Source organism: Elephas maximus, chromosome 4 (genome assembly GCF_024166365.1).
Source record: "Elephas maximus indicus isolate mEleMax1 chromosome 4, mEleMax1 primary haplotype, whole genome shotgun sequence".
Classification (NCBI taxonomy): domain Eukaryota; kingdom Metazoa; phylum Chordata; class Mammalia; order Proboscidea; family Elephantidae; genus Elephas; species Elephas maximus.
Window position 1 is genome coordinate 36258711 of NC_064822.1, and position 21997 is coordinate 36280707.

Sequence of the window (21997 nt, forward strand, 5' to 3'; positions counted from 1 at the left end):
CTAAGAATAATCTGTAACTGAGTCAGATATATAATACTCTATTTTAATCTTCATTATCTTTTTAGAGGATGAGTGATACTTGTGGATATAAATTCTGCCTGATTTACTATTTTCAGTCCATTTTCCTTTTTTTTTTTTTGAAAACTGAACATCCTCATCAATATTCTAAAAGAAGATGAATGAGATTAAATCAGAAGTTTAAAACTACATGTTTCTGCCAATTACCAAAAGCAAAAGAAATGGGAACGGATTTTGTCGTCAGTTAATATACAGTCTTTGGCAACAGATGTTGAAGAAATACAGCAAATTCTCAACCCAGTTAGATGCTGGTGTCAAGGTAGTAGCAGGCCACCCTGCCAGGAAAGGCAAGGACAAAGATCTGCAATTAACCTCTAGAGTCAAGCAAACACCAGAATACGGGGCAACACGCTCGTCACAGCAGTTACTGTATCTTAATGATTACAAACCTAAATATGTCTGAAATTCAAAGCTTTTTGATTCTACAACCACATGCTGAAACCTCTACAAGTCTAAAAAAAAAAAACACTGCCATTGAGTCCATTGAATTGATTCCAATTCAGAGCAGAACTGCCCCATAGGGTTTCCAAGGTAAGGCTCATGGATTTGAACTGCCCACCTTTTGTTTTGGAGCCATAGCTCTTAACCACTGCACCACCAGGGTTTCCCCTACATGTTTAGGATTTCCTAAAATGGAAATGCTTCATTTAAGGAAAATCTACCCCTGGTTTTTTTTTTTTTTTTTTTGTATCAGAGCTTTTATTTATTTATTTATATTGTAACAGAGCTTTTCAGGTAGTACCTTTTCTTTCTTTTGGAAAAAAAGTCACAAATTTACATGATCACATTCTTCTCATACAACTGTGGTTTTCTGCAAGTTCACTGGGAAGGATAGTGGCCTGAGAAAAGAATCAGCACAGTAGTACTCCGCAGTTTTTATAACTTCTACCCATAGCCTTTCCCAACCACTATCTCACTTTATCTCATGTCAATTCTCCCTTAAATTTTGTGCTCCTAGATTCGGACTTTCTGATACAATTCCCACTCAGCCCCCAAAGCAATCTTTTGGCAACATCAATACAATCTTACCTTTCCCTATATAAAACCCTGTCAGACGCTTCCAAGCACCTTCCTGGTAAATTCCAAACACCTTAGCATAGTACTCAAGGAGATTTAAAGTATTACCCTTGCTTGTCTGTGTAAAACCTCTTTCTAGAAATACCTTGATATCTGTGTATCCTCTCTCTCTTCATGACTTAGTTCAATTGACATCTTATGCCTACATTAACCCTTGCTCCCTACAGAATAAAGTCCTGCCTCTGTGTTTTCATTAACAACCTAGGCAATATTTCTCTTCCTTTTTGATCTCATAGCTACACAATGCTTTTTTTCTCATCTTTTGTGGTAGACAAAGTCTGATGCCTACCTACATTTGGGAAATTTCAATACATGGTTTAGTCAAATATTTGTATTTCTTCAGGATTAATCTTAGCATTTTCCTTCACACAGCTTTTTGATCCTGTAATCACATGCTGAAACTTCTATAAGTCTAAAATCCCCTAAAATGGAAACGTTTCATTTAACAAAAATCTATACCTGGTGTCCACATTCATAACAACTAAAGTAATAACTTACCAGTATCAAGTGATACTTTTATTTCTTTTGATAAATGTCACAAATTTACATGATCACATTCTTTACATATAAACGTGGGTTTTCCATAAGTTCACTGAGAAGGATAGTGCCTTGAGAAAAGTACCAGCAGAGTAGTATTCTGCAATTTTTATTACTCTATCTCTGTGGACTGGGTCTTAGTACTGCCCATATTCATTACTTTCATTGCCAGACCTCTAAAATTAAGAAAGCCATGAGTCAGAATCCACTGGACGGCAATGGGTTTGGTTTCGGGTTCATTTAGGCTTAAAAGACGCATGTGCACTACAGTTCCCATTATCTAAAAATAATCTGATGGATTGTCTGTACAGCAAGCACACCATGGGGTTTCTACCTAAATGGGCCATTACAAAATTTGCCTTTTCCTTTGTAAAATAATCAGCAAAGCAACCACACTCTATTCTAGAGGAAGTGTTTGCCAGTGACTTCTTTCCCTTTTAATAGATTACCTGGTTATAGACAGCAACAAAGCATTAGAGCAGACACGATAACCTTGTGCACAGCAATTAGCAACTGGTAATATAAGATGCAGCCTCAACTGGTAACTTGTGCCACAGCAGACAAAAGAGTTTTTACATACGGAGTTAGGGCAAAAGTTGTTATCTCTAGTATTTAGCTACATCTAGCACACATTTTTGTTGTTGTTGCTGTTTTAACTTTTTATTTTTGGTCAAAATATACACAGCAAACTCCACTCCCATTCCACAATTTCTAGACTTCAAGATCAATGACATTGGTTAAATTCTCCACCCTACGGCAATATTCTCATTATTTCTGTTCTAGTTGTTTCACTTCCATTTACTTAAACTCCCTGCTTCCTAACCTTCTCATCTATGCTTTAAAATAGCGGTTGATCCTTTCGTCTTATCCATCATACGTATTTGCTGGTAACTCTTGATTGTACCATCCTCAGATATAAACTTTAAAGCACACTTGAATGATAAAACACTTGCTGAGTACACCTGCGATTTTTCCCTTTGGTACCATAATCAGAAATCCACAAGGCATGCTGCTATTAGGCAGCCAGATTTAAGATTATACAGAACATTATATCCTTAAAATAAATAGCTAAATCTGCTTTGTAGTCTAGCTTTTTGCAACTCAAAGTGTGAACTATGGACTAGCAACATCTGTATCACCTGGGACCTTGTGAGATATACAGAATACCAGGCAGGCCCCAGCCTAAAATGGCTGAATCTGAAAAGTGCGTTTGAACAAGATCCTCAAGTGATTTGTAAGCATGCTGATGTTTGAAAGGCACTGGTCTACCTCACAATTTCTGATTTGGTTTGGATTATAGAACTACACTTATATAATCCATGAGCCCTATCTTTGAAATGTCCCTTCTTTGCCATCTGGGTGCTTCTGAACAAGGCAAAAAATCAGATTCTACAATCCTTTTCACAAACACATTCATTGTCCCAAGAGAGGGCATCTGACACTTCCAAATACTGCACATGGCATAAAAACCACATATTTGGTTGAGTGTGTTACCACAGCTAAGGACTGTGAGTTACTGACACCATCCCTCAGGAATAACCTGATGAAACTGAACTTTATGGAACATCTGTAATTCTCACCAAATATTGCTAATGCCCTCTCCATTCTCTGCGGTGCGTGCTTGCCGCAAGAACTCCCAACCAGAAAACTCAAGGGCAGCGGCGAGCGGAAGTTCTGTGAGCTGTTCTTCTCTGCGTGTGCTACTGGAGTCATGGAATCCTCTGAGGGCTGCTTGTGAGAGGAACTTATCTTACCTCTAAGTCTTTATATTCCTCAAATAATTATAAAAAGTAGCATAGTTGGTAACTGTTTTATGACACCTCACTTTTCATATACACTAATCACAAGGAGAGGGCACTAGTGCTTCAATGGAAGAATTCTTGCCTTCCATGTGGGAAACCCAGGTTTGACGCTCACCAATGTACCTCATGCACAGCCATGACTTGTCTATCAGTGGAGGCTTAAGTGTTATTAGAATGCTGAACAGGGTTCAGTGGCACTTCCAGACCAAGACAGACTAAGAAGAAAAGCCTGGTGATCTACTTACAAAAATCAGCCAGTGAAAATCCTGTGGATCACAATAGTTTGATCCACAATCCATCAAGGGGACAGTGCAGGACTGGGCAGTATTTTGTTCTGTTGTACATGGGGTTGCCAAGAGTCAGGGGCCAACTTGACAGCAGCTAAAAACAACAATAATCAGAAGGAGGTAGTTTTCTTCTCAATTGGCTAAGTGGCTATTACCCTCGTGACCAGAAGGACTACAAAGAGAATGATCTCACATAAATCAACATTCAGGTCTACAGTGACAAACGGCAATTTGTGGGTTCCCTGATTATTCAACAGGAAATATGGCTGGATTCAAAACAGCTCTATGATATTACATGGGAAGAATATTAAAAAAAGAAAACAAGGACAAAAACTTTAATTAAAAGAAGTCTTTAACTGGTATACCAGGTTTTACAATCCCTACATTATCTGGTCTTGTGCAGAGCCAGAAAAAATACCGTCACCAATTTAGGAGAATAGCAGCCTTTGTTCATTTCAGAGTGACTTTGTGCCAAAATGGGAAATACGCTATAGTACTCTTTTGCCCTTTTTTTTTTTTTTAAATGAAAGTGGGATACGGAGTCTAGACGGTGGCAGAAATGAAGAGAATATGCACAGGAATGCGATTCTGGGTTCTTTTGGTCTCACTAGAATACAAATTACTTTAACAGCCACTACTACAGCCAGAGCTGTTGGACAAAATAATTCTGATTCCTGGCACTGATGTTGGAAGCATCTAAAGGAAAAAAAGCACACATGGTCTGTCATGCTCATCACTTGGACTAAGCAATATAAATCAAAATGCCTACCTCTAAAACATAAGAAAGATCTTGTTACAGAGCTCAGAAGAGAGTAATCACTCTATAATCATTTGGTTCCTTTCTTCCTTATTCCTCCTTAACTTAACCCAACAGTAACGTTTACCACAAAAAGATGCAATGCTGTTCAAAAACACTCTTTCAAGGAGTAGGACAAATAAACTTTTCAGAGAAGTTTCAGAAATAGGTTTTTGTTTCCAAAATTACCGGCAGCGCCAAGATGTGATTTGGAGGAATTTAAAACCAGCTGCCATCAAGTGGATTCCAGCTCACAGTGACCTCATATATGTCAAACCTCCATAGGCTTTGCAATGGCTGACTTTTTTGAAGTAAATCACCAGGTCTTTTTTCTGATGGATCTCTGGGTGAACTCTAACCATCAACTTTTTGGGGTAGCATCTGAGCATGTTAACTGTTTGCACCACTCAAGAACTTGTAAAGAAATTTAGATCCCTAATAACTCCACTAGTCCTCATAACCCCATCAAAACAAATACATTCTCAAAGTAAAAGCAGAGCTCTTGCTGCGCAGATCTAAACTCAAGACAAGTCCACTTCCAACCAGACTGAAACCCCAACATTACTCTCATATCAATATTCTGGTGCTTCCACTATCCAAAATCACTACGTAATTAAAGGGCCATTTGTGTTTTACTAGAGGGAGAAAAGTCAAATAGAAAGGACAAAACTTGAGAGTCAGATAGACCTCCATCTGAATACCAACCTGTTTAATTATTAATAGGAGACCTTAGGAAAAATGCAAAGTCAAAACCATTGCCCAGTGAGGCTGTTGATGCAAATATCACAAGGCTTGTTGTGAAGACTAAATGAGGTAGGGTACACAAAGCACCTGGTAGGTCTTGGCACCTGGTAAGTACAGCCACCACCCATCTGTCAGTGGAGGCCTACATGTTGCCAGATGCTGAACGGGTTTTCAGAAGATCTTCCAGACTAAAGACAGACTAGGAAGAAAGGCCTGGCAATCAACTGCAAAAATCAGCCAATGAAAACCCTATGGCTCACAATGGTACAATCCATAACTAATCATGGGACTGCCACAGGACTAGGCAGTGTTTTGTTCCGTAATGCATGGGGTCATCTCAAGTCAGGGGCCAACTCAGGGGCAGCTAACAGGTGCCCAGCAAGCTGTTCCCTCCTCTCCCTCTCCTTCCTTTTACTACTTCAAAACTACTCATAGTACATGGTCTCCCTCTGTTAAAGTAGAAAAAAAGCAAACTTGGCCAAACAACAAAATCATGGATGTAGTAACAACTGGGATTATATTTTGAGGAGTGTTAATGCATCTCTGAGCAAAGGGATTTTCTATGTTACAAGTGATTCTGGAAAACGCAGCACCCCATAGAGTTCAGAGTCCCAGAAACCTGTGTTCGCCCCTTCAATGTCAATAGGGTATTAGTAGTGCTGGACAGGCAGAAAACACCTCTGCTTCTGTTCAGTTCTCCTTTCTTTATGTTGCACCCAAGCTAAAGAGTGGCTCAGGTAATAATTAACGCTGCCTACTCCAAGTTGCTATAACAACAATGTTGCCAAAATAGCAGGCCACTCTGCAGGGGCCAGATTAGCCCTTTCTAGATATTAGATCACTTCTGCTCCTGGCACATCTTGTGTTGCCTGTTAAGTGGACAGGCTGGGGCAAGCAGGCAACGCCAAGTCACACACTAGCTGAGCCTATAGGGAGAGGCGTTTGGAAAGCTGCTGAGCTTTTCTCATACACAGAATCCCCACAGACTGCTTCAGATGATTCCTCTCTCCATGAGGGAACAAAATACCACCTTGAAATTATCTGCAAGTGCAATGTAGTATCTACTTGATGAAATTGAGGATTTTTTTCCCCCCTAAATAATGAGTATTTCAGGGAATCTGGTACAGTAAAAAGAATGCTGCCTGGTTTCCAAAATTATAAACCTATCACCTGGGAGAAAGGAGGAGCTAAAACTTTAAGTGACTGAATACACAAACCAACCATTGTCAGACCACTGCCAGGCCCTCTTTGACAGGAGAACTCTGGCCCACAAACAACCTCTGAAGTAATCAGCCCAGGAAGCCAAACAACAGCCTCTGCAGCCATCAGCCCAGAACAGTTAGCACTTGGTCAATGGCTGGCAGCTTCCTTATTTTTTCCCTCCCTTCTGAGTAGGACCAACCAGAGAAAGTCAGACATGCTCCCCAAACTAGTCACATAAGATATCCCACTTAGAGTTAGCCCATTTCCAGCTTCCCTATGCTGACAACCTCCTCTTTTTTTGACTAAAAAGCATTCTGATTCTTCTGCCTACCTTTTAGCCTCAGCCACGTGCAAGTGATGGTGGCTGACTTCCTTGTTATAGCAAGCTCTAATGCTTAGCCTCTGTTCGTTCTCACTTGGGTAATCTTCACTTATTTCCACACGGTTTATCTGCCTCTGTTATATCTAGTTTATATACAACATCACATTTTAGGATTTGCAATACTCAGGACCATGGTGACTTAAGCAAGGTAATAGTATCCTTGAGACCTCTGGGCACCCCTAAACTCTGATCTCTTCAAACTTCCATACTCACCAAACTGATCTCCAACCATCCTTCTCTAGCCACTTTATGGCACCAATCATAACAAAGAATTACAATCACAGAGGGATCAACCATCCCAGTTTCCCCAGGACTATCCCATTTTTAACACTGAAATTCCTACATCCCAGGAAACTCCTCTGTCCCAAGCAAACCGGGACAGTTGGACACCCTACGAGACTGCTCGACATGCCACGCTGTTCCACAAATCTGCTACTCCACAAGCAGTTCACTGTGCCAGGCATGCCTGTCTCTCTTCCCATTAACATGTTATCAAACAGGTGAACCCTGTCCAATCAGCCAAGTCCCTGCCTAAATGCTGGCTCCTAGGTAAAACCAGAGATAAGACCCTCACCCTCACCCCCAAGTAGGACTGATCATCCCTCCTCCCTGGCACACCAGCACATATATTTTTTGGCACCTATCACATATATTAGGAATGATTTGGTTATGGCATTTAGTCCCTCTTACCCAGTGAATTCCTGGAGGGCACAAACTATATTTTATTCCTCTTTGTATCCCTAACTTTGTGTTACCACATGTTATGGATTGAATTGTGTCCCCCTAAAATAGGTATCAATTTGGCTAGGCCATGATTCCCAGTATTGTGTGACTGTACACCATTTTGTCATCTGATGTAATTTTCTTATGTGTTGTAAATCCTATCTCTATTGATGTTAATGAGGCAGGATTACAGGCAGTTATTTTAATGGGGCAGGACTCAATCTACAAGATTAGGTTGTGTCTTAATCAATCTCTTTTGAAATAAAAAAAGAGAGAAGCCAACTGAGAGACAGGGGGACCTCACACCACCAAGAAACAAGAGCCAGGAGAATAGCACAGCTTTAGGACCCAGGGTCCCTGTGCTGCGAAGCTCCTCAACCAGGGAAAAGATTGATGACAAGGACCTTCCCCCAGAGTTGACAGAGAACGAAAGCCTTCCCCTGGAGTTGGCACCCAGAATTCAGACTTCTAGCCTCCTAGACTGTGAGAGAATAAACTTCTCTTTGTTAAAGTCAACCACTTGTTGTATGTCTGTTATAGCAGCCCTAGATAACTAAGATGCCACATCAAGCTGATGTATGTTTGCTTCATGAGTAAATGAACTAATGGGCAATTAGATGGATTAGCTATTAGTTTATTAATGAATTAATCTTAAAAAAAAAAAAAAAAAAAAGCCAAAAGTACTAGATTGGGCTGAGGGGACAATTTGTGTAGACATGGACATTGGGAGCCTCACAAGAAATATAGTCATTAACCCACTGCAATCTCCGAGGTTATTTATCTACCTCAATCTCCGTGTTGTTGTCCTGCCCATCGTCCAGCAGTAGGTCTGTAAAGCCTCTGGGCTCTGTAGAGTCTTCACCAAAGCTTGCTCGGTTCGTGTCGACTGCCTTGAGAGAGTCTAAGTTTCTCTTCCACCTGTGGCTGTAGGCATGTGAGTACACTTCCACGTCGTCCTGTGTTTGAGGGAAGGCCTCCTGAGCAATTTCATATTGCCAATCTGTTTGAAAAAGAAAATAAAACAGGTTTCCACTTGTTAGGAATTATACGCACGTCATCTACTAGAGCAGAAAAGTAAATCCTGTGAGTCATGAGAATAGGAAATTAATAACAGTAAAATCTGTCTGTCATATGTGGAGTTGGTCTGAGCATCTCGGAGTGAAATACAGTTGCAGGATATATCATAAGTGGCGACAACAGTTAATGTGCAGCTTCACTGAGTCCCTAAGACAGATGTGCAGCCCAAAAGCCATGCATTGTTATTCTCTCCCCTTCCTCCAAACACTTCATAAATACTTGTTCTGAGAAAACAAGCTAGAATCCAAACAAAAGGACACAACAGAGCATTTTCAGATCATTTGAAAATGAAAAGTCAGACAATATTTTTAACTTGATGCTTATATTTGTTTCACGTCAGGTGTGCGGGAAGCAGAGACTGTGATGCACTTGAGCTGGTTAAATAATATATGCAATTATCTTAGTGTGAATGTGCTCACCTCCGGGGTAGCTTACAAGTCAGCCTTCGTTCATTGCCTAACTCATTTAATAAACAACACCCTCGGGAGTCGTCACAAATGCTCTTGTTCATTGGTGCTGCTTTCACCTTGGAATCTGGTCAAGGTGGTAAAGAACGGCAGTGATGGGCACTTGTAGAAATGGATGGCAAGGCAAGGAGATCAAATCACCAAGGTATTTTAAAGCCAGCTGCAGGGACTGGCCTTGCTGACCCAGCTCATCCTGCTACCACAGGAGAGAAAATTAGATTCAATCATTACTCCTAGTCTTTCATTTTCAGTAGGTCAGCAGGGGAAGGTGTACCACAAGTACGGGAAATTCTGTTCCTGACCAAGAAGAACAGCCCTTTTCTATCCAGTCATTACTAAAAGACAGAAATCAACAGGTTTTATAATGGGCAGGATATAGTTTCAAAAGGAGCTAAGAGAGCAAGGATTTAATTGCAGCTGTGATCACACCGTCTATACAAGAACATTTCAAGGAGTTAAAATGCAGCTTTTAATACCCTTAAATCAATTATTCAGAACTCAAATAAAACTACTCCCGCATTTCACAAAGCTTCCTGGGTGGTGCAAACGGTTTGCTCTCAGCTAATAACAGAAAGGCTGGCAGTTCAAATCCACTCAGTGGCACCACGGAAGAAAGGACTGGCAATCTGCTACTATAAAATTAGGGCCAAGAAAACCCTGAAGAGTGCAGTTCTACTCTGAGGCACACAGTGTCATCATGAGTCAGAATCAACTTGACAGTAATGGGTTTTACGCATTTCACAAGAATCCGGGGGGATGCAGATGGTTAAGTGCCAGGCTACTAACCAAACCAAAAAAAAAAAAAACCAAACCCAGTGCTGTCGAGTCGATTCTGACTCATAGCAACCCTACAGGACAGAGTAGAACTGCCCCATAGAGTTTCCAAGGAGCACCTGGAGGATTCAAACTGCCAACCCTTTGGTTAGCAGCCGTAGCACTTAACCACTACACCACCAGGGTTTCCTACTAACCGAAAGGCTAACCAAAATATTGGTAGTTTGAACTCACCCAGAGGTTCTTAGGAATAAAGGCCTGGTGATCTGCTACCTAAAGGTCATAGCCTTGAAAATCCTATGGAGCTCAGTTCTACTCCACAACACATGGCTTCACTGTGAGTTGGAATTAACCCGACAGCAACTGGTAAAAATTCCATTTCACAGGCTCTACCCCATATGTTCAGAGCTCTAATAGCCATGTTAAGGTCACCATTACTAATCACATACATAATGGTCTAAACTGTCCCCCCTTCAACTCAGAACGGGGCTAACAATTCTACAGACAGCACATTCTTTGGTTTCACAGTGAACTTAACAGACGTCGTACTGCCTGAGGCCTTAGTGCTTAAAGCTCAGAACAAAAACCCACCAGTGTCTGCAATCTACATCTTTCCAAAGTCTCATAGAGTATTAGAGAATATAAGGACCACAGAGATCAAAATGGACAAAAACTCCACTCAGAGAACTCCAAAGGCCAGAGGAATGTAGCATTACGATCAATTCATAGAACTGCCGTAAGGCTGAAAAGAAAGCCTGTGCACAAAGGGCTGATGTCAGTCCCCTCCCGCTCTCCAAATACTAAGTGTTCAATAAGTACCTCTAATCAGTACCACCATCATCACTATAGAAAATACTTTTTTTTTTTAAGACTACTGTCGCTCCTGGCCATTGAACAGTACTTAATAAGTGCTGACTGACTGAATGAGTGGAGGAAGGACCTGTTGTCAGTCTCTTTGCAGCAAGAATCAGAGGACCTGGCAGAAGCAAATAAGGAAGAAATATTGTGCAAAAAGTCAGGAGAGCTGGGCTAGATTTCTTTCTGTTAGGCTTGCTAGCTGTGGGATCTAGCATAATTTGCAAAATTCTCTATGCTTTAGTTACACACATTTAGAATGGGAATGAATATATCTTACCCACAAAAGCAGACAGCTTTTCCTGAGCCTGTGTCAGGCTCTAAGACCTATGATTCTAGGTAACACTACATAAAGCAATTTTATTTGCTTTATTTATATGTCCTGCCTCATTACCAAAAATATATGAGGCAGCTTACAACAAAGGTAAGCAATAAAGTTTTATAACAACCAGATAAGACCTCAGAGCATAACGCTTAGGTCAACTTTAGAGAGGAGCATTTGCCTTCCCTGGGGGTTGGGTCGCTCTTGGCAGCTATCCAAATAGAAATAATCACATAGGAACGAATGTTAGAATGTCAATCCCAATAAGAAATAGTAAAAAAAAAATATATATATATTAATAGATTAAATGGTCCCAAAAATTACAAAAAAAGGACTTAAGGAGAAGTTCACACACTCAAATGGAACAACTTTAACCAGAGGCATATCCTTCCTCTATAATGCAAATCAGTAAAAATACACCTAAAACTTCAAAGAATTAGGCTTTATTAAATTTTTCAAAACAGAACTTCAAAGCACCTTTCAGTTGCTTTTAAATAGGTGTTATGGTCTCTTCCCTAATGTTAACTTTACCATTTTCTTCTTAGATATTTATAACACAAGACAAAATATTGCTTTCCATAATCCCCACTAGGCCCCAACAACCCCTGGGAGGCCAGCTTCTGTGGGCCTCATATTAGCTCCCGCGGTCCTGGCACAAGGCAGCGAGCAGACAAATGACTAACACCCAAAGTGACGTCATAAGAACCCTTCTTTCAACTTCCTTCAGTCCCCTTTCTCATTTCCCCCTCTCCTTCTTAACTCTACAGAACTAACGAAAAGAAGCTTTAAACTTAGGGACCACAGTCTATATTCCCCACTTCAGTGAAATTTAGGAAGTCCGATTAATGAGTTTAACTATTATTTTTGTAGTGAGCACTCAGAGTCACACTTTGGAAGGATTAAAGTGGAAGATAAATTTAGTAAACAGTAGATCTCTTGTCCACCACCTGTCAGTTTGTCATACTGTGGTGGCTTCCATGTTGCCATGATGCTGGAAGATATGCCACCAGTATTTCAAACACCAGCGGGGTCACCCATGATGGGTGGGTTTCAGCGGCGCTTCCAGACCAAAATATACTAGGAAGAAAGGCTTGACGATCTCCTTTGGAACACTAGCCAGTGAAAATCTCACGGATCCCAACAAAACACGGTCCAGTTTGCTTGCTTTGGACACATCATCAGGAGGAATCAATCGCTGCAGGGGGACATGATTTTTGGTGAAGTACAGGGCCAGTGAGGATGCGCTGGCACAATGGCCACAACAATGGACATGCTGGCAATAGACAGTACGACGCAGGACCAGTCAGTGTTTCATTCTGTTGTACACAAGGTCGCCACAAGTCTGTGGGACTCAGCTGAAGCTATCTATCTAGGTCTTATATAAAACAAAGATATATGCTCATACACAGTCGTATGCTTCTTTTTTTTTATTATTAATTTTTTAATTAAATCTTTTTCTTTACCAGTGTTATTTGATTTCTTCTGTGTCTTTCCCTGCTATCACACCGACAGCTATTATAGCTGACAATTTGCTTGCCTCCATCATTGACTAGCCACCACCTCCTAGAATTTCTACCTGGAATATTAAAAACAGATCACTTGCTTGTTCTAATTGAGTTTACCAAGATTAAACAGGTTGTAAAGAAGGACCTGTGGGGTTTTCTAATGAGAAAGTTTATGGGCTTTTAGGGTCTGGCCTTCGCGTTTCCTTTCCGCTGCTCTTTTTGATTGCCATTTTAAACCTAGTGCTTTTTCTCTGGTTACGTTACAAATAAGCTACCCGATCATGCAAAGAGGAAACACTACTATATGTTCATGACTCAGTAATACATAGTTCATTAAGACTGACGCGTGAAATTGGCTTAGATTTTGATCCAATTTCAGGATGATTTTTAAAGGATATGAAAGGTGAAAAATGGATATTATACAGAAATAAGAATTGAGGAAAACTGGAATAACCACAGCCTGTTACCTAAACTCTAAATTATTCCTATGCACTTCATGGGCTTTGAACTCATAAAAATATTTAAAATTATCCTTTATATCATCACCAAAACTAATCATTTGGAAGCAAGAGGTAGGGAATATGTAATATAATTTTTCCCTTTTCAACTGTCATGAAAACAAAAGCAACAGAGGGGTTTTTTGAATCATGCAGCTGAAAAGATTGCTTTCTGTCCACTGTATGTTAATTAAACCATTAATGGAAAATCATCAAAGATAATTTTCTCCAACGTATCTTGCTATGGTCAAGTTAATCAGACAGCTTGGGGAAATGGTAAATATATCTAATGCCTCCTATTTGAATATAAGGAGATAAATCTTAAACACAAAGATTTCTCTAATATATATACAGAAGTTAACATATTCCTTAGATATTTATTCAATTAAAATATCAGCCAAACTGTGATTGTAAAAGGTACCTTAACGCTTTTCAAATAGAACACTGCTATGATTTCTAGTTAATCTGACAGCAGAAAAGGAAATTTGTGTGTATCTTCATGTTATTCTTTGCAAACTTTGCAAGTTTCTTTTGTGATGTCATAGCCTGTAAAGTTAAATATAATAATAAAAGCAAAACGGAAGAAAGCTGTGTTGGGCTGGATACAATTCTATCTATATCTTACCCTAATAATTTTATTTAAATACACTGTATTTAAATAATAGTTATGTGCTGAAAACATCTTTAATCCAATTTCTTGAGCCCTGTAATAACAAATCATACTCATAATATGTATCAAAGCACCAGGAAGTAACTGCATGAATTTACATACATCTGTATGTAATTAGGATCCAGCACGGCTGCACCCCCTGACAAGCACTGTGGTCCGCACTTACAAGTGAACCAAATCACCACTGTGAATCTTCCACAGAAGCATTCAGCTTGTTCACTGCTAGTTTCATCTGAGAAAAGATGATATTTTCTGGCTGAGGTAAATGGCCGTATGGCTTTGTATTTCCATTTACTGGAGAACTGACGAGGAAATTCTATAAAAATTGTTGAACCCATGGTTATGTCCAACAGTTAAATGACTAGCCCAGTGGACTTTGAGGTTTTGACCAATGGTGTTACAGAGGAAGGTATCTGCAGAAGGTAAATCTTACAAAATGTTTTGTCTAGAGATATTAAGGGGATTGAGTGGTACACCTAGCCATCATATTTTTTTAAAGCCCCTCAGGTGATATTGGTGAAACCAAGGTTGAAGACCACTGCTCCATGCTCTATTACCACCATAGATGCCTTAGGTCAGATCATCGTCATCTCTTGTGCTCTGTTTGGTCTGATGTTTTCAAACTCTCCCTTCTACAACCTTCTGTCCACCTGCTACCAGAGGTGTCTTTCAAATTTATCCACTTCTCTTTTCTGACTAAAACTTGTAATGGCTCCTTAGTAGCCGCCCAACTACAAACACTTCATGGTTTTTTCCAACTATTCCCTTGCTGTACTCTCACAACATAAAATTTCTCTTAACTTACAACGTATTCAGTTATCTTTGCATGGATGAAAACCCTTCACTTCTCTCCTAGACTTTGGGAAATCTTGTATCTTTTTCAAGATCCAACTAAAATATTGTCTTTTTTTTTTTTTTTTTAAACAATGTTTCCCTTGGCTAACCCAGGCAGAGCTAATCGTGTTTTCTTCTTGAATCCAATAATTTTTTAAATGTGACTCTTTAAACAATTGAACCTTATGTCCACCCCCACTTAAATGTGAGATGGTACAGAAAGAGTTAACACAGTAGGCTGCTATCATCATCAGAAAGGCATGCTTGCAAGGTTGGCCCTTAAATGGCATCTGGGAACTTGAAGAATAGTAAGCAGTTCCTTACATGAGTAGAAAACTTCCCCTTGCTGAAAAAAGTGGTTCATTGTCCCCCAAATTTGTGCAAACAATATGCGAAACACCTACTTTCCTTCTGGGAGTCTGGAATTTCGTGCTGTTATAGGCAGAGGTTGCTTACATTACCAGCCTCCAGCAGAAAACTCTGGGCACTGATCTCTAATTAGTTTTTGTGGTAGACAACATTTTTTACATGTTGTCACAACTCATTGCTGGAGGAATTAAGTGTGTCCTGTTTGACTCCACTGGGAGAGAACTCTTGGAAGCTTATACCTGGTTTCCCCCAAACTCTGCCTCACCTCCCTTTTCACTTTGCTGATTTTACTTTGCATCCTTCACTTTAATAAATCATAACTGTGAGTACAACTATATGCTGAGTCTTTTAAGATCTCCTATCAAATCATCAAATCTGGGGGTGGTCTTGGGGAGCTCTGACACTGACGTTTGAGGACAGAGACTATCTTATTCCTATTTTTTGTCCCATCAGTACAAACATGAACATTGACATATGATTAGTATTCAAAGTTTTCTGAATAACAAATGAGTTAATAAGTAAATGAATGATTGACCAATTTGCTACTCATCTGAGACTGTCTTAAAAATACATGTATGTAATCTCTTGTTCAGCTTCTTAAAATTTTAACCATGTTTCTGAGTAGTCCAAGAAAAGAGTGGAAGAAGGAAAAAAACTACAGGAAAAACAAATCTATAAAAGCTTCTATTTCTCTAAGATGAGCTTGACTTAAAAATAGCTCGCTGGTCATTTGGGCAATGTTCAGCAACATTTACGATTACACTCCATCATCTTGTTCTCGACAGTTAATGAAATCAGTAAGAAACACCACACACGTCTTTGAAGAATATGGGCATGACCCAGTGAGACTGTAAAGTTAAAAAGTAGAAGCAACAAGGAAAATATTAAGTTGAAAGTAGAAAATAAAGAATTACTCTAGAAGTTTGAACCATAAGAGCTTAATGTCTTGCTCTCTGATGCATCTGAGAAAATTAGAACCACCAAGTCCTAAGGCTTTCCTAAGGACAAAATGTAAATGCCCTGCACACTCACTTACCCTCCTCTGAATTCTGAGACATTTGGGAGTCATTCTTGGTCATTCCAGGGCATTTTTTGATAAAGAACATTGGGTAGTTTAAGAAAAATTTAAAGAAAATGAAACAGAATGATAAAATGAGAAAATCTAATCAAGCATGCAATCTAAAATACACATGGAACCAGTTTAGACTTTTAAAACTTAATAGCTTTGTAATTTTATCAGTCAATAATATAATAAACATTTTCATTTTATACATAAAAGTAGATAATAAATTAACCTGTGGAAAACATGCCCAGCCTTATGAACAATCATGACATAAAATTTAAGACAACTTTAAAATACTGCTATATATTCATTTTGTTTAGATATATTCACAAAAGTATTAAATAGAATAAGACATAGTATTTATAGCTATAAAACAGAAGTATTTTATAAATGGCTTCTAATCATGAGTTAATAATAATCATAATAACTAATCCTCATTTAGAGTTGTATACCAGGCATTGTTCTAAGCATTTGCAACATTAATTTGTTTCAAATTTGTCTATACTATTATTACCCCATTTTACATGTGAAGAAATTAATGCATATCAGAGGTTAAGTGATAGACTGGGAACGTAACTCGACCTAGCTCTAGAAGCTGGGTCTTAATTACTACCTGATCTGCCTCTGATAGAAGAGCCCCAGTAGCACAGTGGTTAAGTACTTGGCCGCTAACCATAAGGTCTGCAGTTCAAACCCACCAGCTGCATGGCAGGAGAAAGATGTTAACAGTCTGCCTCCACAAAGATTACAGCCTTGGAAACCCTGTGGCACAGTTCTACTCTACCCTACAGGGTAGCTATGAGTCGGCATCGACATGACGGCAGTGGGAGGGTAGTTGGGTAATCTGCCTCTGATACATCTTTCAGGGTATCAATTAAGCAGTATTTTCCAAAGTGTAGTAATATAACAGGAGAAAACAATCTAAAACAATAACAAAAAAGGACTTTTTGCAAAGATGTGCTATTTAAAACAGCAAAAATATATAAACGCTCTAGCACGTTGACTCTGTTAATAGACGAATTGAAACGATGTTACTGTAAAAAAAGCAGGAAGCAACAGCACATTAGCACTATGTTTTTAACATCTTGGTAAGGTTTGGGAGTAATTTAAAATAATTAATGTTCTTATTGAAGATTTTCTAGTCGAAATTTTGTCTTAAAAATTATAAGGTAAATTTCATCATTTGTTTCGCTGTGATGATTATAACCTTCCATTTTATAGCAGAAGGGCCATTGTCAAAGAATTCAAGCCAAGTGTTTATTTTTCAGAATCCAGCTTTTAATAAGGTCCTTGTGATTTTCTGTAGCGAACGTTGTATGGTGACCCCAGAAACCTCATCACCGATGGTGCAGAAGCAGCACTACCTATAAAATGAGAGGGTGCGGCTTTATAATCTGTGTGGTTCCTCCCAGCTATGGAAGTCTAGCATTCTACTGTTTAAACTAAATATCTTATTAAACGTATTTAAACTATTTGTAACCATATACTAAATATTCTACGTTTATTTTCAGGTTTTCTATTTGTGAAAATGCATGCTTTATGACAATTCTAGTGGTTTCACAGCACAATAAAAACACTGAAATTATTTGGTAAAATATTTAGCACATATATTTGTGATCAGCCATCACAAACTGCCCTTTTTTCCTTTTGTGTATTAGGAATGGCTGATTTTAAAAGAAGGGTGCTGCATTAAACTCCACAATGTCTGAAAAGTATGACTCTGCCAGGCCAGGGGAGATGGGAAATTCTGTAAACAAGGATCAGTCATGGCCAAGACCGTCTCTAGGGAAAATCTGAGAGTTCTGAACCAGAGTAGGCCAGATGGAATACATTGTTATAATGCTGCCCAGTGTCAAGAGATGATCTCCAAATGCCTGAGGGCCTTCTTTTAAATTAAGGCAACCAGATGTCTGATGGACTCATTCTCATTCCATATTGTCATCACACCATATTAGTTTGTAGGGTGAGGGTGCATAATAGCCCAATGTTTGAGCCCAGGCAAACTTAGCCAAGGACCACAGATGACAGCCAACACATGTATTTCTATTTGATTGTATTCTGTAAATGTTATATGATTTAAATCAGATAAATCAAGCCATTATCAAAGCAGCCTCAAATTTTTATAGATCAAATGCCCTGTTGAGATTTGAGTAGACTTGGAAAAGGGTCATTAACATCGGCAGATATCACATCATACAATTATCTCTATTTTTTAATTTTCTAAAAAATTTAAGTCCCTACAGTTATAACTGTGTAATCTTGGCAAGTCATTCAACTACTGTGGACCTCTGCTTCCTTATTAGAATATAACTCAATAAATTGAAGGAAAAAAAAAAAAAAACCCATTGCCATCGAGTAGATTCTGACTCATGGTGACCCTACAGAACAGAGTAGAACTGCCCCATACGGTTTCCAAGGAGCACCTGGTGGATTCGAACTGCTGACCTTTGGTTAGCAGCCCTAGCTCTTAACCACTACGCCACCAGGGTTTCCTAATAAATGAATGCGTATCATATTCTTAGAATCAAACCTGGCAATATTTTTCTGATACTTGACTGAGTGATCCTACAGTTTAACCTGAATCAGTGACTAGATGAACTGCACTCCCACCTCACCCCACCCCTAAGAAGATGAACACTGATCTCCATAATCCAACAACTAAGGGATAAATATCTTGTGTTACAGGGCTTCTAGGTTCCTGCTCAGTCCTATGGCCTGGTCGTCTGTATCTGTTCTCACAGACAAAATTATTTGTTGTTAAATTCTGAATATCACTATTGGACAAAGGTAAAAGATAAAGCCATAAAATATATATTATGGGTGCCCTGCTGTGTGCTAGGGTAAATAAAATAGTATTAGGACGCTTACAGTATAGTTGGGGACTCAGTCGTTATGCAAACAAAGCACACAAACATACACAACAGAAAGCCATTCAAGAATCTTAATCAGAAAATAAAATGATCCTATTTGAGTTTTATATAAATTTAATACGCTAGCAGGGAAAAACATCTGTAACACATATCAAGATTAATACCATATATATTTATTCAACATTATGACCTAAAAAGTGGTAATCACATATGGTTTATCCTAATACATACAAATATATCCTACAAATAAAGAATAATATTAGTCCTCAGTTTTTAAAAAATGGGCATATGCCATATATAATAAAAATCCCCATGCCATCGATACTGCGTTTTATAATACATGTCAAAAACATACCTACTAATATCTAAAAATGATAAGAATTTTCAAAAATGCAGTAAAACACACTTCTTTTCGCTACTGCATCCACAAAGGCTTATTTGTAAAATTGTACTTACTCACTAATATTGGTAGTGGGATTCTAATTTTGATCAAAATTTCATGTGGGCAATCTTTCAATCTATAGTAAAATTCTTCTAGGGTTTGACTCTGAGTATATTCTTAGATGTGCAAAAAGATCTATGAATAAGGGGAAAAAAACTAGAATATGCTTTGAATTCAGTTAAATAAGTATATACACACATGCATATACTCAAAAAGCCAAAAAAAAAAAAAAAAAAGACCGAAAGAAATACAGTATCAGTGCTGTTCTCTGTGTTATAAAGTATAGCAACTAGTTTTTTGGTTTGTTTTTTTTTTGGCACATGTATATTTTAGACATTTTCTACAATCTTCTACACCCAGAAACCAAAAAACAAAAGTATGGGGGAAAAAGCATCAAATGTATACTTTTTTAAAGGCCAAGTTCAAATTTCAACTTGGTGAAGGCTTATATCACCTCATTTTGCTGAAGACTTAATCTACTTGCATGGAACTTTGCTCAGACTTATTTATTGCAGCATCCTTCTCACTGTATTGTAATTACTGGTTTACATGCTATTCATCCACAACCTACCATGACCTTATATAGGAAAAATGCCATACCTTCTTTCATCTTTGTACTCCTTTGTATTATTTTATAAATGCTCACTGAAATAGCCCAGGCTGATCAGTCAGTCTGTCTTCCTGGACTCTTTCATGACATACTTGGAGTGTTGGCCTAGCTCTCCATTGTGGCATTTTTTGCTTAAGATAAATTTCTCTGCTTAAAATTCTTGGCCTTAAATACTTGGCCATTCTGGGTCATTTCTTGAGAAAATTCGAAGCAGCCCTGCCAATTTCTGTGCAATTTCCTACACCTGTCTTGCCTTTTTTTTCTTATATGAGTTTCATCAAAAAAAGATCTCTGTTACAGCACTGTAACTTCAAATCCTTTAAAACGTTCAGAGAGATTAATACAGCAAGAGAAAATGATTTTCCCTAAGCTATTTTGCTTCTTGCATTTGATTCATATATTAAATGAAACATATCTTCACACAATCTTAGAATCACAAAGCAATGGGCAAAGCTACTTAGCTTTGATATCTCCAAATAACTTTACAAAAAGTTCTATGAAAAAATCAGAGAAAAGATTTATGCTTCTGAATATCAAACGCAATTGTGAAGCAAAGGATTCATGGAATGATATATTAGTTACAGCAGATAGCATATAATTCTTTAAATCAAACTGACATAGTGTTATTTACACTTAAATATGGAATACACAAAGATGCGTTTACTAGTTTAAGTAGCTTTTGGATTTTTGGCAGGTAACTTGCATCGATTCATTCACTTGCCTAATTCCCTTTATGATTAACTCATGCTAGCATCAGTAGTGAAATACCTTGAGTAGAAAAAGTGTTTCTCTATGCAATCCTATGATATTAAGTCAAAAATTATATTCCAAATAGCCTATCTCCCAAGAATGGGAAAACTTCAAGGCACAAACTGGGAGAATGATGGGAAATAGAAAGCTGAACAGCAATATAAACTGAATTAAGAAATTCTGGCCTTTTACAAACTGTATCAGTATTTTTAATATTATATTTTATTCAAAAGACTGTAACAAGGTATCTTCCATTTTATTTTTGGATGACAGCAAGAAATATTTAAGTTTGAATATCAACTATCATTCATCTAAATAGCAAGTTTTAAAGTAAAATTCACTAAGAATTTCTAAAATGTCATGAATATCTGAATTCTGCCATTCCTTACCTAAATAACACTCTCTAATTAAATTGCATGATTGCATGTATTTATGCTGATTACGTAATTTAACATCGTAAACAAACCATAATCAACAAAATTACCTTGAAAAAAAGAAATTAAGGCAGTAAAAACTGTACTAAAATTAGATTTCAGTTTTTGTGATATATTACTAAAATATACAATCAGTCAAAAACGAAGCCACCAAAGTGAAATAGAAATCCACAACCCCAAAGTAACCTACTAGCCATAAATCAGTAGAGTGCTGAAACTTTTAGAATCCAATTGCTTCTTTCTTTCTTTATCCTTGAATTATCTTTCGGTGGAAAGTGTTTAGCTCATACAAGCAAATTCCAGATAAACTGGAAAAATCTCTGCTTTAAAAACTTATTCCAAGAAAAAATTTAGAACTTCCCACTATGGGTGCGCCCTACTTTAGTACATGACCAACAAAAATATCTGAATTTCATAAAAAATAATTAAAAGCCAATGACTTTTGTTATTGGACAATAACTGTTTGCCAGGCTATTGCCACATATTATATAGATTCACTAATGCTCAGCACAATACTGCTAAAATGGGCATTTTTTCTTTTATTTTACAAAAAAGCAGTATTTGAGGAATGTGAATTTAAGAAAATTTGTACCAGGTCAAAAAAGTAAGTAAATGATGAACTTTATACCAATTTCCTTATAGCACACAGTTCCCAGCTTATTCAGAAAAAAAGAGGAAAGAAAATATTCATTTGAAAAAGTAAGTTACCCGAAGGTTTTTCTGTATTATTAAATTATTTTCTATAAAAAAAACAGCAAAAATTAATTAAGAAGAAAATAGGGAAAAAAATTTAATACTCATTTTTCTTTCTTGGGGTGTGGCATTATCA

General features: G+C 38.0%; 1 protein-coding gene across 1 annotated transcript in view; it reads right to left on the bottom strand.

Moving 5' to 3' along the window:
• Positions 1 to 21997, bottom strand: part of PLXDC2 (plexin domain containing 2) — a 547478-nt gene that overhangs the window by 342037 nt on the left and 183444 nt on the right. Inside the window, exon 2 of the mRNA XM_049881892.1 lies at positions 8415 to 8629. Coding sequence (XP_049737849.1) covers positions 8415 to 8629 — 215 coding nt within the window. The remainder of the gene's footprint in view (positions 1 to 8414; positions 8630 to 21997) is intronic.